At 36.6% G+C, this 12,366-nt stretch overlaps 1 protein-coding gene across 14 annotated transcripts in view; it reads right to left on the reverse strand.

Annotated features, from left to right (window-relative positions):
* PIGN (phosphatidylinositol glycan anchor biosynthesis class N) overlaps positions 1 to 12,366 on the reverse strand; it is a 114,810-nt gene that overhangs the window by 13,752 nt on the left and 88,692 nt on the right. For 13 of the 14 annotated variants that reach the window (XM_073213172.1, XM_073213168.1, XM_073213170.1 and 10 more), the window contains one exon: positions 1,469 to 1,511. In XM_073213172.1, the coding sequence (XP_073069273.1) occupies positions 1,469 to 1,511 (43 nt within the window). Of the gene's footprint in view, positions 1 to 1,468; positions 1,512 to 12,187; positions 12,250 to 12,366 lie in introns of all 14 variants that reach the window. The other variant, XR_012121257.1, reaches the window with a different exon arrangement.

Genomic DNA, 12,366 nt, shown 5'->3' on the forward strand with positions numbered 1-12,366 from the left:
AGTAAGAGTCAGAGGAAAGAGGAGCTTGGGGAGATGGAAGGAAAACTATATTTTGATAGAGGAAGTAACCTTGATAAATGCCAAGAGTCCAGATACAGCTTGGCAGGGCTGAGGTAAGGTGGCATCGAGTATACAGGATAGAGAGGTGAGAAATGATGCCAGTCAAGCAAGCAGGAGCTGACAGCAAATGGCCTTGTAAGCTAAATTATGCAGTCTGACACTTTAGTATAAAATTAACCTGAGTATTTAAATTCTCTTCTATTGCACATGTCTTGTCTATTTGCCACTTTGAGAACAAAATGAAAAGCTAATCTGTTCTGACATTATGTGTGGTCAGTTTCAGAATCTCTTGGCTAGCCAGTTCAATATGGCACAAAAATGGTCTCATCTAAGCAAGTGATGAGGAATTTGACTTGGGAAGTTACACTACTACGTGCCTCCCATTACTTCTAGCATGGTGTGCTGTGTAGTGAAGAAATAGCCTTACCCAGAGAGGTCTGGCCTTTGCCTTCAGGCCTCGGTCACTGATAGCCTAGTAATATAATTTATATTGGAGGCCTTGGGCCACGTGGTACCAGTTCTACCTCTGGACGGACTGGAGATTAAAGGTCAGCCATGGGAACAATATGTGACTGAGACCCAAGACAAAGCTGACACCAAGGTTCTGGTGTATTGCTACCCATCAGTGTATTGCTCCCTGTGTGTTGCTACCCATCAGTGCTGGGAGAGTGCTGCCATCCCGACTCCACAGTGGGGGGATGCCCAGTGCTTGCATTATGGACCCTTCCCAGGCCCTGCCCTTCCAGGCCTCTTCCCTTGGCTGACTTTCATCTGGATCCTTTCCCATAATAAACCATAACTGTGAACGAAACAGTTTTCAGTGAGTCCTTCTAATTAAAACTGAAGAAAAATTTGGGAACCTCCTGAACTTGCAGGTGGAAAATAGTTTCGTCTTTTTATTAACATAGGAGAGGCCCAGCTCCATGCTCCTCACTCAGAACTCATTTAATAGAGCTATCATTTGATAACATCTTCCCACTTGAAAAGCTCTCTTTCCTTTTTCCTTTCTTCCCTTCCTCCCTCCTTCCCTGTTTTTTTCCCTTTCTTTCTCAATCTAAGGGTTAAAAATCAACATTTCAAGTAGGAAAATGATGTATTACCTAAATCTAAAGTTAGCCTTTTCTGTTAACTTCATATGGAAGGTTCATTTTGGATACAATGTATCATGAAAGACTAGGTATAAATGACAGATTCAAATAAATCAAGTAATATGACTTCTGACACCTTCCAAACACTCTTACTGCATAAGTCATATGACAAGAAAGTAATTTATATGTGTAAATTATGCCAGCACTTATAACTCAATATCTAAAGATTTCATGCACAGAAATGTATTCAGATTTCTCTTGATTTAATCAGCATTTAGCTTCTCAATCTTATTTTTACTGAATATCTAATAATGCCTTACCAAAGCCATAATGTCTGATATGATGAGAACCATGAGAAAAAGGCTGGAAAAAATAAAGAAAGATTATAAAAACAGGTATTTTTAAGAACATTAAAATAAAAATGAGAATAACCAAATTACCCAATATTCTGTTAGTATTTTTGCTTCTGAAAACACTACCTTCAATAAGAGCTCTTTTCACATTACCATGGGCAACAGTCCCATATTGATGGGTCTAACTTCAAAAATGTTATTTAATATTTTAAATATTTATTTCAATGGTATGAGACATGAATTATGATTTAAATTAAACTTTAAAGTTTGATATAATGGTAGATACACATGCAATTTCAAAAAATCATATAGAGGGATCCCATGTGCCATTTGGCCAGGTTCCCCCAATAGTACTATCTTACAAAGCTACAACACAGTATCACAACGAGGATACTGACATCAATACCATCAAGACAGAATGTTTCCGTCATTACAAGAGTCCCTCATGATACTCTTTTAAAGCTACACCTCTCCTCCCTGAACCAACCCCCTGTCTTATCTCTCACCTCTGGGAACTACTAATCTATTCTCCACTAATCTGTTTTCTTAATTTTGTCATTTCAAGAGTGTTGTGTAAGTGAAATCCTTTATATAACACTCTGTAACCTTTTGGGACTGCCTTTTTTCACTCAACATAATTACCTACAGATTTATCTAAGGTGTTGTGTATATCAATAGTCTGTTCCTTTTTATTGCTGCATTGTACTCCATTGTATGCATGTACCAGTTTATTTAACCTTGCAAGCACTGCAGGACACCAGGTTGTTTCCACTTTGTGGCTATTACAAATAAAGCTGCTATAACACATTTCTCTAGGAAAAATAACCAAGAGTACAATGGCAGTTGCATGTTTAGTTTTAAAAGAAACTATAACACTCTTTTTTAAGTGATTATAACATTTACATTCCCATTAGCATGTATGAGAGCAATTTCTTTGTACCTTACCCAGCATGTGATGTCACTATTTTTTATATTAGTTATTCTGCTAGTTGTTACATAATACTGTACTGTGGTTTTAATATGTATTTCCTTTTAATAGCATCAAAAAGAATAAAATACCTAGGAATAAACCTAACCAAGGAAGTGAAAGACCTATACCCTGAAAATTATAAGACACTCTTAAGAGAAATTAAAGAGGTCACTAACAAATGGAAACTCATCCCATGCTCCTGGCTAGGAAGAATTAATACTGTCAAAATGGCCATCCTGCCCAAAACAATATACAAATTCGATGCAATCCCTATCAAATTACCAACAGCATTCTTCAGTGAACTGGAACAAATAGTTCAAAAATTCATATGGAAACACCAAAGACCCCGAATAGTGAAAGCAATCCTGAGAAGGAAGAATAAAGTGGGGGGGGATCTCACTTCCCAACTTCAAGCTCTACTGCAAAGCCACAGTAATCAAAACAATTTGGTACTGGCACAAGAACAAAGCCACAGACCAATGGAACAAAATAGAGACTCCAAACATTAACCCAAACATATATGGTCAACTAATATTCGATAAAGGGGCCATGGACATACAATGGGGAAATGACAGTCTCTTCAACAGATGGTGCTGGCAAAACTGGACAGCTACATGTAAGAGAATGAAACTGGATCACTGTCTAACCCCATACACAAAAGTAAATTCAAAATTGACCAAAGACTTGAACGTAAGTCATGAAACCATAAAACTCTTAGAAAAAAACATAGGCAAAAATCTCTTAGACATAAACATGAGTGACTTCTTCATGAACATATCTCCCTGGGCAAGGGAAACAAAAGCAAAAATGAACAAGTGGGACTATATCAAGCTGAAAAGCTTCTATACAGCAAAGGACACCATGAATAGAACAAAAAGGTACCCTACAGCATGGGAGAATATATTCATAAATGACAGATCCGATAAAGGGTTGACATCCAAAATATATAAAGAGCTCATGCACCTCAACAAACAAAGAGCAAATAATCCAATTAAAAAATGGGCAGAGGAGCTGAATAGACAGTTCTCTAAAGAAGAAATTCAGATGGGCAACAGACACATGAAAAGATGCTCCACATTGCTTGTCATCAGAGAAATGCATATTAAAACCACAATGAGATATCACCTCACACCAGTAAGGATGGCTACCATCCAAAAGACAAACAACAACAAATGTTGGCGAGGTTGTGGAGAAAGGGGAACCCTCCTACACTGCTGGTAGGAATGTAAATTAGTTCAACCATTGTGGAAAGCAGTATGGAGGTTCCTCAGAATGCTCAAAATAGAAATACCATTTGACCCAGGAATTCCACTTCTAGGAATTTACCCTAAGAATGCAGCACTCCAGTTTGAAAAAGACAGATGCACCCCTATGTTTATCACTGCACTATTTACAATAGTCAAGATATGGAAGCAACCTAAATGTCCATCAGTAGATGAATGGATAAAGAAGATGTGCTACATACATCTGGTACATACAATGGAATATTAGTCAGCTATAAGAAAAAAACAGATCCTACCATTTGCAACAACATGGATGGAACTAGAGGGTATTATGCTCAGTGAAATAAGCCAGGCGGAGAAAGACAAGTACCAAATGATTTCACTCATATGTGGAGTATAAGAAAAAAGGAAAACTGAAGGAACAAAACAGCAGCAGAATCACAGAACCCAAGAATGGACTAACAGTTACCAAAGGGAAAGGGACTGGGGAGGACGGGTGGGAAAAGGGTGGGAAAAAAAAAGAAAGGGGGCATTATGATTAGCATGTATAGTGCATGGGGGGCACGGGGAGGGCTGTGCAACATAGAGAAGACAAGTAGTGATTTTATAGCATCTTACTACGCTGATGGACAGTGACTGTGAAGGGGTATGTGGGGGGGACTTGGTGAAGGGGGAAGCCTAGTAAACATAATGTCTTTCATGTAATTGTAGATTAATGATAACAAAATAAAAACAAATATGTATTTCCTTTTGGCTAATGACGCTGAACATCTTTTCATTAGCTTCTTTGCCATCTGTGTGTCCTCTTCAGGTCTTTTGCTCATTTCCTAACTGAACTGTTTGGTATTGCTGTTGAGTTTTGAGGATTCTTTATATATTCTAGGTAGTAGTCCTTTGTCAGATACGCAGTCTGTAAATATATTTTCCCAGTATGTAGCTCCTTTTTCATTCTCTTAAGTTTTCTTTTGTGCAGAGCAAAAGCTTTTAATTTTAATGAAGTCCAATTTATCAATTTTTTCTTTTATGGATCATTGTTTTAGTGTCAGGCCTAAATCTTTCCCTAGTTCAAATTCCAAAGATTTTCTCTCCTGCTTTTTTCTTAAAGTTTAAATCTGTGGTTCATTTTGGGTTCGTTTTTATATAAGACATGAACTTTTGATCAAGGTTTTAAAAAAAACAAAACAGTATGCTTACCTGATTCCTTAACAAGAATATGAAGAACTTAATGCTTATGTGTAATACAGAATCTTAGCTTTTTCATTTATAAAAGAAACGGACAAACTTTCCTCCCCATCAGTATGTCTCAAGCAATTAGGCAATAAAGGGGAAAAAATGCAAATTCTGAAGTCGTCTAATGTTTTCTCACAATTCCAAACAGAAATAACAATGAAAAGTGTTCCCAGGTTTTGAAATCTCTATATACAGTACAGAGGTGCAAGAAAGCTACAGATTTCTCTTGTCTCATTTACAGGTTTTCTGTTCTAAAACAGTCTTTCTTCCAGGGAAAATTCAAGTGATCAATTAATTAATTTAATTACACAATTCTACTTAATCTAAATTCATCCTTAACTTCTTTTTAAGAAATAACTGTTTTTCTAATTATAGGTTTAAAATAAAGAAATGTAACTCAACAGTTCATATACGCAGATATATAGCACAAGTAGACTGATCATATCTAATGGAGGTATTATATATCATTTGAAACACATCTGATATAACAGACATACAATAAGAGTGTTAAACTAATTAAGAGTTTATGGCGAACACAATGGTCATACATTACAACCTGCTACCCAAAGTATGAATTCTCAAAGTTAACAACCCCAGTAAAGGCTTTGTCTAGCACTAGCTATAGTGGATCTAGTAACAGAATCCACTCCATTTTAGACAGCTCCAATTACTACAAAGTGCTTTCCTTCTTTGACTCAAAATCAGTGAAACAAAAATACCACCCTATGGATCCAGTTCTTCTGGAAGAGGAAAAGAATAAACACAATTTAAATGCAACAGACCTTTAAACATTTTCTTTGAAATTTTGTTTGGTACTTCAAATGTTTTTTGAAAAACAAATTATTTTATTGTATGCACAAATATTGTTCTGGAACCCTTCTGAAGTAAAACACACCTGATTAAGTTCCTTACTGTCTTCTCAGCCTCTGTTTCCTTATCAATACAATGGGCTTAATACCTACTTCATAGTATTGTTGGGACAATTAAGTAAGGTAACATACGTAAAGTACCCAAAACAGTGCCTGCATATAGTAGATACCTAATAAATTCTGATTTCTTTCTCACTCCTTGTAATAAGGGTTTTCAGTAAAATTAAAGATGCAGTGAAGATACAATTTCTGCCCTTACAGTTTTCATAGGGTACTGGTTATAGTCAGGGCTGCCATGACAAAGTACCACAGACTGTGTGGCTTAAACAACAGCAATTTATCTCCTTAAAGTTCTGGAGGCTAAGTCTGAGATCAAGGTGTCAGCAGTGTTGGTTTCATTGAGGCCTTTCCCCTTGGCTTGCAGACAGCCATCTTCTCCCATGGTCTCTCCTCTGTGTGCGTCTGTGTCCTAATATCTTCTTACAAGGGCATTGGCCCACCCATATGACCTCATTTTACCTTCATTATCTCTTTAAACACTCTATCTTCACACACAACATATGAACTTAGGGGGACACAACTTAGACCCCAACAGGGTGTGAAACAGAAAAGAATCGTTTTATCACCATGAGCCAACTAACTTAGCTGGAAGGGTGAACAGCTGAGTAAGAAAAGTTTATTAGAGAATATAATATCTGATATATAATCCTTATTAACAGAAAGAAAAAGGCTTTTCCAGGGTAAATCATATTCTTGAACCCTTCTTTGGAAATTGAGCAACAGAGAAGTAAGTTCCCCAAGGTCACAGAGCTGGTAAGGGCAGTCTTTCAACATAGTAAGTCTGGCCTCAGAGCCTGTGTCCCTGACCATTATGCACACTGTCTCCCCAAGGCACTACTGACTCTAAGAAGCCTTTAGCATGCCCATTACTTTCCTTTGAATGTGCCCTTTGTTTCCCTTGTTTATTCATATAATGTTGTTGTTCTATTTATTCATATATTCTTCAAATAAGAAGGCATAAATACAACAGTGTTCAATATTCATAGTGCTCAAATCACTATGCAAGTATGATGGGATCATTACTCTCCTTGTTCTGTATACAGTAGTTTTATTAAAGCAGGTTAGTTTTATAATATAATTTTATCTCTAGGAGTTCGGAAGGTACTGAGCACCTAGATCCTATGAGTTTGTCCCATAAATACCCTTTGATTCAAGAAATAAATACATGTTACTGGGGTTTTATCCAAATGATAATGAATATTATCTCTTATCACCTCCTCCAACCCATTAGCAATGGTCTCTTAATTGATCTCCCTGCTTTTCTCTTGCCCTTCTAAGGTTACTGTCCATACAACAAAGAGGCCTTTGAAATATTCCAATGGCTTTTGCTACAAGTAGGGAAAATTCTAAAGCCCTAACTATGGCCTAAATGGCCCCATATGATCTGGCCTCTGCCTATCTCTCCAACCTTATTTCCTATGACTCTTCTGCTAGTACACTCCATTTACAGCTGGCCCACTTGCTGTTCTTCAAATATGTTATGCATGTTTTTAACCTCACACCCTTTGTATGTCCCTCTCTCCATCTGCAATGCTCTTTATTTATATAGTTTCATGGTTCACTCCTTGTTTATTCAGGTCTCTGCTTAAATATCTCCTCCTCATTAGAGGTTTCCCCGAATCAGTTTTTCTTCTTGACATTTACCACCACCTGACATTTTATTGTCATTGCAAGCACTTTATTTCTTACTTGTCTCCCCAAGTAGATGGTAAGCTCTATTCACCAATGAATACCAGCAGCTAGAACAGTGGCGGACATGTAATAGAAACTCAAAACACTGTGTGCCAAATGAATGGTACAAGTAATCAGTGTAAAATAAAATTGAAAATGTCTACTACTACACATTGTGACATTTACTTTGGTGGGGTTTAGGGGAGGATGGGTGAAACAGGTGAAGAGGAAAAAAATGTGACATTTCTTTCAGTTACAAGACTGACTTAGGAGCCTCTTCCTTTGGGTTCCATAGAACACTAAAAATATTTGACGCGGGAAAAATTAGGCTTGGTAGAAACAACACTGAATAATATTGTAAAAAGCTAAAATCACCCAGAACAAAATCCATTAACTGACAAAATAATGATGGAAGAAGAAAATCTTCTTGTCAAAAACCAAGTCGATAATATCTAACCTTGGTAAATTAGGCCTGGTAGAGATAAAACCCATAAAAGAAAAAAATAACAGTACCATGAGCTGAAATTCATAGACACTAAGATAGATAAAAAATTAATGAACCAAAATTTCTTTGTTGAAGTTTTAAAAAAGCTGACCTCAATTAATTTCAATAAACTAAAAATCAAAGTAAAAATATCTGAAAGTAGTTTACTTTCACTTCACATAAAATTAATTAAAAAAATAAGTTGGCTTAGTAGAGTTTCCCCTTGCAATTTCCCAATAAAAGTGATTCTGATTCTGGATTCCTAAATATGGGAGCATAATTCCTGAAGAGGAAAACATCCAGTAGAACAAAATGGCATATTCAGAATGACAGTGGCAAAACATCTCCTATTCACTTCAATCAGGACAGGGCAGGAGAAAATGAGCTTTCTAGTTGCTGGATCACATTGTTGACAATCTGGCTGTTGAATACTTCTGTAATCCTAAAACATTCCTTCTTTTTCTCAGCTGCCTTCTAATACTCTCTCTGACTTGTTGCATTATGAAGAAGATAAAGGTCTTCAAGGTCCATCTCAGGTCATACTGTGAAATAGAGTGGCCTCAAAATATCTTCCTCAACTGTGACAGACACTTCTGGTTGGCTGTTTCTCACATCCACTTTAGTCCACAACTTCCTTTTCCATAGCCACCTTCCAGTTTAGAATGACTTTGTGCCAGTTAGAGTTCTGATTATTAAGACATAATCTGAAATCTGTTGGATGGGACATTTGGGAAAGCCACTGCTTCCCTGATGGAAAAAGAGAATCAGCTGACACCTCTTTTTTGCCTTGTTCCCCTCTTAGTCCACCTTCCTATTCTGGATGGGAGGACTCATGGATCTCCATGGTTTATGGAGGTAGAAGAGGGAAAGCCAATACCCTAAGAATGGGAGAGCAGAAAGGTAGGGTTGCCGATGGCATCACTCCAGCTCTGGACTGCCTACTTCTAGACTCCGCACTACGTGAGATACATAAATCTCTATTTCTCTCAGATACTGTTAGTTAAATTTTCATTACTTACAACCAAAGCATTCCTAATGAATCAACCATTAGGTGATCTTCATGCACAGATATTTCCTTTCAATGGCCTCTATTCAAAATACACAAGTCTTTGAGACGAAGCATTATAAAAATTGAGAAACTGTATAAATTATTGATATTTAGAAAAATTCATTTTAAAGTCATAAAAATTAAATAATGCTAACACCACTATTGTACTCCACCTTTGTTCAATATATATTTAAGGAATGCATTGAAAGAAAAGCAGAAACATCCCACTAGTTTGTTATATTGAACTCATCTGTGGCATTATGGATCTAACAAGAAAGCCATTAGTATAAACTCTACCTCCATTTAAAGAGTTTCAGGTCTTTTTTAAGAATTGTGTTGTAAGGAAATGTTTAGTAATATAAATAATGAGAATGAAAATGTAGATAGAAAAGAGATGGTGTCACTGATTTTAGCAAATGGAAATGGCAATGAGGGATGAACAGACAGGTTTGTGCGACGAATTAGATACACAGGATGAGGGACTAGTTCTCAACAGGAAGAAAGGGAATTGCTGGGTTCAGTGTGCGATATATTAAATCTGATGGGTCAGTGGGACATTGATGGGGAAATGTCAGTGACCTATAAAAGTTTAGAGGTCAAAAAAGAAAACATTTCTAAAGCCTCAACTTTGTCACCATTCCTCAGTTTCCTATCTTTGTGTTCAGTTTTTCATTAGTTTCAAGACAGAATTTCTATACACACACACACACACACACACACACACACTTGATGAGTCTTCTACTTCCCATCTCACAAGTCTCCAGCTCTTACTTAAACCATAATTAAAAGCCCTCCTAAAAAACTGTATCCACTAACAGAGATGCAAGAAAGTACATGACATTTATCAGTTTATTATTCCATCTAAGTAAGTAAGTTCTATGTGATATGGACAAGTTATAAATGCTTTCAAAGTTAAATTTATGTAAGCATCCTGCAAAAATGTAAGAAATTAAACTAGAAATGAGATTTCTACAATTTTTAAACAGTAGAAGAAAATCTGTTTTATATGCATATATAAACCCAGGTCTAGTTTAAACTCATCCAGAAGAACATGCAAATTTATACTAATATTAGTTATCTTTTTCATCACTGAATATGCTAGTGTGAGTGAAGAATAACAGAACTGCTTCGAAGCTTCATATTTATCTCAAGTGTTTTTCAAAGAAGCTGATCAGACTTGTGCTGATGAAGCAATTTTACTGGTTAAAAAAAAGCAAATAGTTGACAGATTCTCTTTCAGAATGTTGACTGCATAAGACTGTCTACTCCAGAAATTCCTGGAAACTTGAAAAGAGTATTTCCTGTTCCATTTGTCAAATTTGTAAATAGCAAAACTGAGAAACTATGTATGTAATTGACACTTGGAACAGTTAATTTCAAACCATGTAAAATGAAATTATGCCAACACATTTAACTAATGCATATTTAAGAAATAACCCTCCCAAAAAACCCAGAATGACACTCCTTGCTTTTTGTAGGCAGTTATATCTATAATAGACAAGTTATTAGCTATAATTTAACATTTATGTTTTGTTGTTTTCTAGGAGGCCTCTTCACCAGCTTGAATAATATTCTAATAACATATTTTTTGGTATCATTAATCTACAATTACATGAGGAACATTATGTTTACTAGACTCCCTCCATCACCAAGCCCCCCACAAACCTCATTACAGTCACTGTCCATCAGCGTAGTAAGATGCTGTAGAATCACTACTTGTCTTCTGTGTGTTGCACAGTCCTCACCGTGCCCCCCCATTATACATGCTAATTGCAATGCCCCCTTTCTTCCCCCACCTACCCCTCCCTTCCCACCCATCCTCCCCAGTCCCTTTCCCTTTGGTAACCATTAGTCCATTCTTGGGTTCTGTGAGTCTACTGCAGTTTTGGTCCTTCAGTTTTTTCTTTGTTCTTATACTCCACATATGAGTGAAATCATTTGGTACTTGTCTTTCTCCACCTGGCTTATTTCACTGAGCATAATACCCTCTAGCTCCATCCATGTTGTTGCAAATTGTAGGATTTGCTTTCCTCTGATGGCTGAATAATATTCCATTGTACATATGTACCACATCTTCTTTATCCATTCATCTACTGATGGACATTGAGGTTGCTTCCATTTCTTGGCTATTGTAAATAGTGCTGCGATAAACATAGGGGTGCATCTGTCTTTTTCAAACTGGGCTGCTGCATTCTTAGGGTAAATTCCTAGAAGTGGAATTCCTGAGTCAAATGGTATTTCTATTTTGAGCTTTTTGAGGTTATTAGCATTTTTTAATGGTATCATTGATATCCAAACATATGAAGGTTTTTTAATGGTATCTAATAACATTTTAATGGTATCATTGATATCCAAACATATGAAGGTTTCACATGAGCAGCACTGTGATTACTACATTCACCCATATTAATGAGTCTCCCCCATACACCCCATTACAGTCACTGTCCATCAGCATAGCAAGATGCCACAGAGTCACTAGTCTTGTCTGTGCTACATGGTCTTCCTGATGAACACCCCCCACACACGTGTGCCAATCATAATGCCCCTCAATCCCCTTCTCCTTTCCTCCCTACCATAAAGGTGGCTCCTTTATCCCCCCCCTTTAGTGACCGCTAGTCCATTCTTGGGTTCTATGAGTCTGTTGCTGTTTTGTTCCTTCAGTTTCGCTTTGTTGTTATACTCCACAAATGAGGGAAATAATTTGGTACTTGTCTTTCCCTACCTGTTCCATTGTGTATATGTACCACATCTACTTTATCCATTCATCTACTAATGGACACTTAGGTTGATTCCATATCCATATCTTGGCTATTGTAAATAGTGCTGTGATGAAGACAGGGGTACATATGTCTTTTTGAATCTGGGATCTTGTTTTCTTTGGGTAAATTCCTAGGAGTGGAATTCCTGGGTGAAACAGTTTTTCTATTTTTAGTTTTTTTTTTTTTGAGAGGGCATCTCTCATATTTATTGATCAAATGGTTGTTAACAACAATAAAATTCTGTATAGGGGACTCAATGCACAATCATTAATCAACCCCAAGCCTAGTTCTCAACAGTCTCCAATCTTCTGAAGCATAACAAACAGGTTCTTACATGGTGAACGAATTCTTACATAGTGAATAAGTTCTTACATGGTGAACAGTGCAAGGGCAGTCATATCACAGAAACTTCGGTTTTGATCACGCATCATGAACTATAAACAATCAGGTCAAATACGATTATTCATTTGATTTTTATACTTGATTTATATGTGATTCCCACATTTCTCCTTTATTATTATTATTATTATTTTTTTTTTTTAAATAAAATG

This window comes from Manis javanica, chromosome 9, assembly GCF_040802235.1.
Source record: "Manis javanica isolate MJ-LG chromosome 9, MJ_LKY, whole genome shotgun sequence".
Classification (NCBI taxonomy): domain Eukaryota; kingdom Metazoa; phylum Chordata; class Mammalia; order Pholidota; family Manidae; genus Manis; species Manis javanica.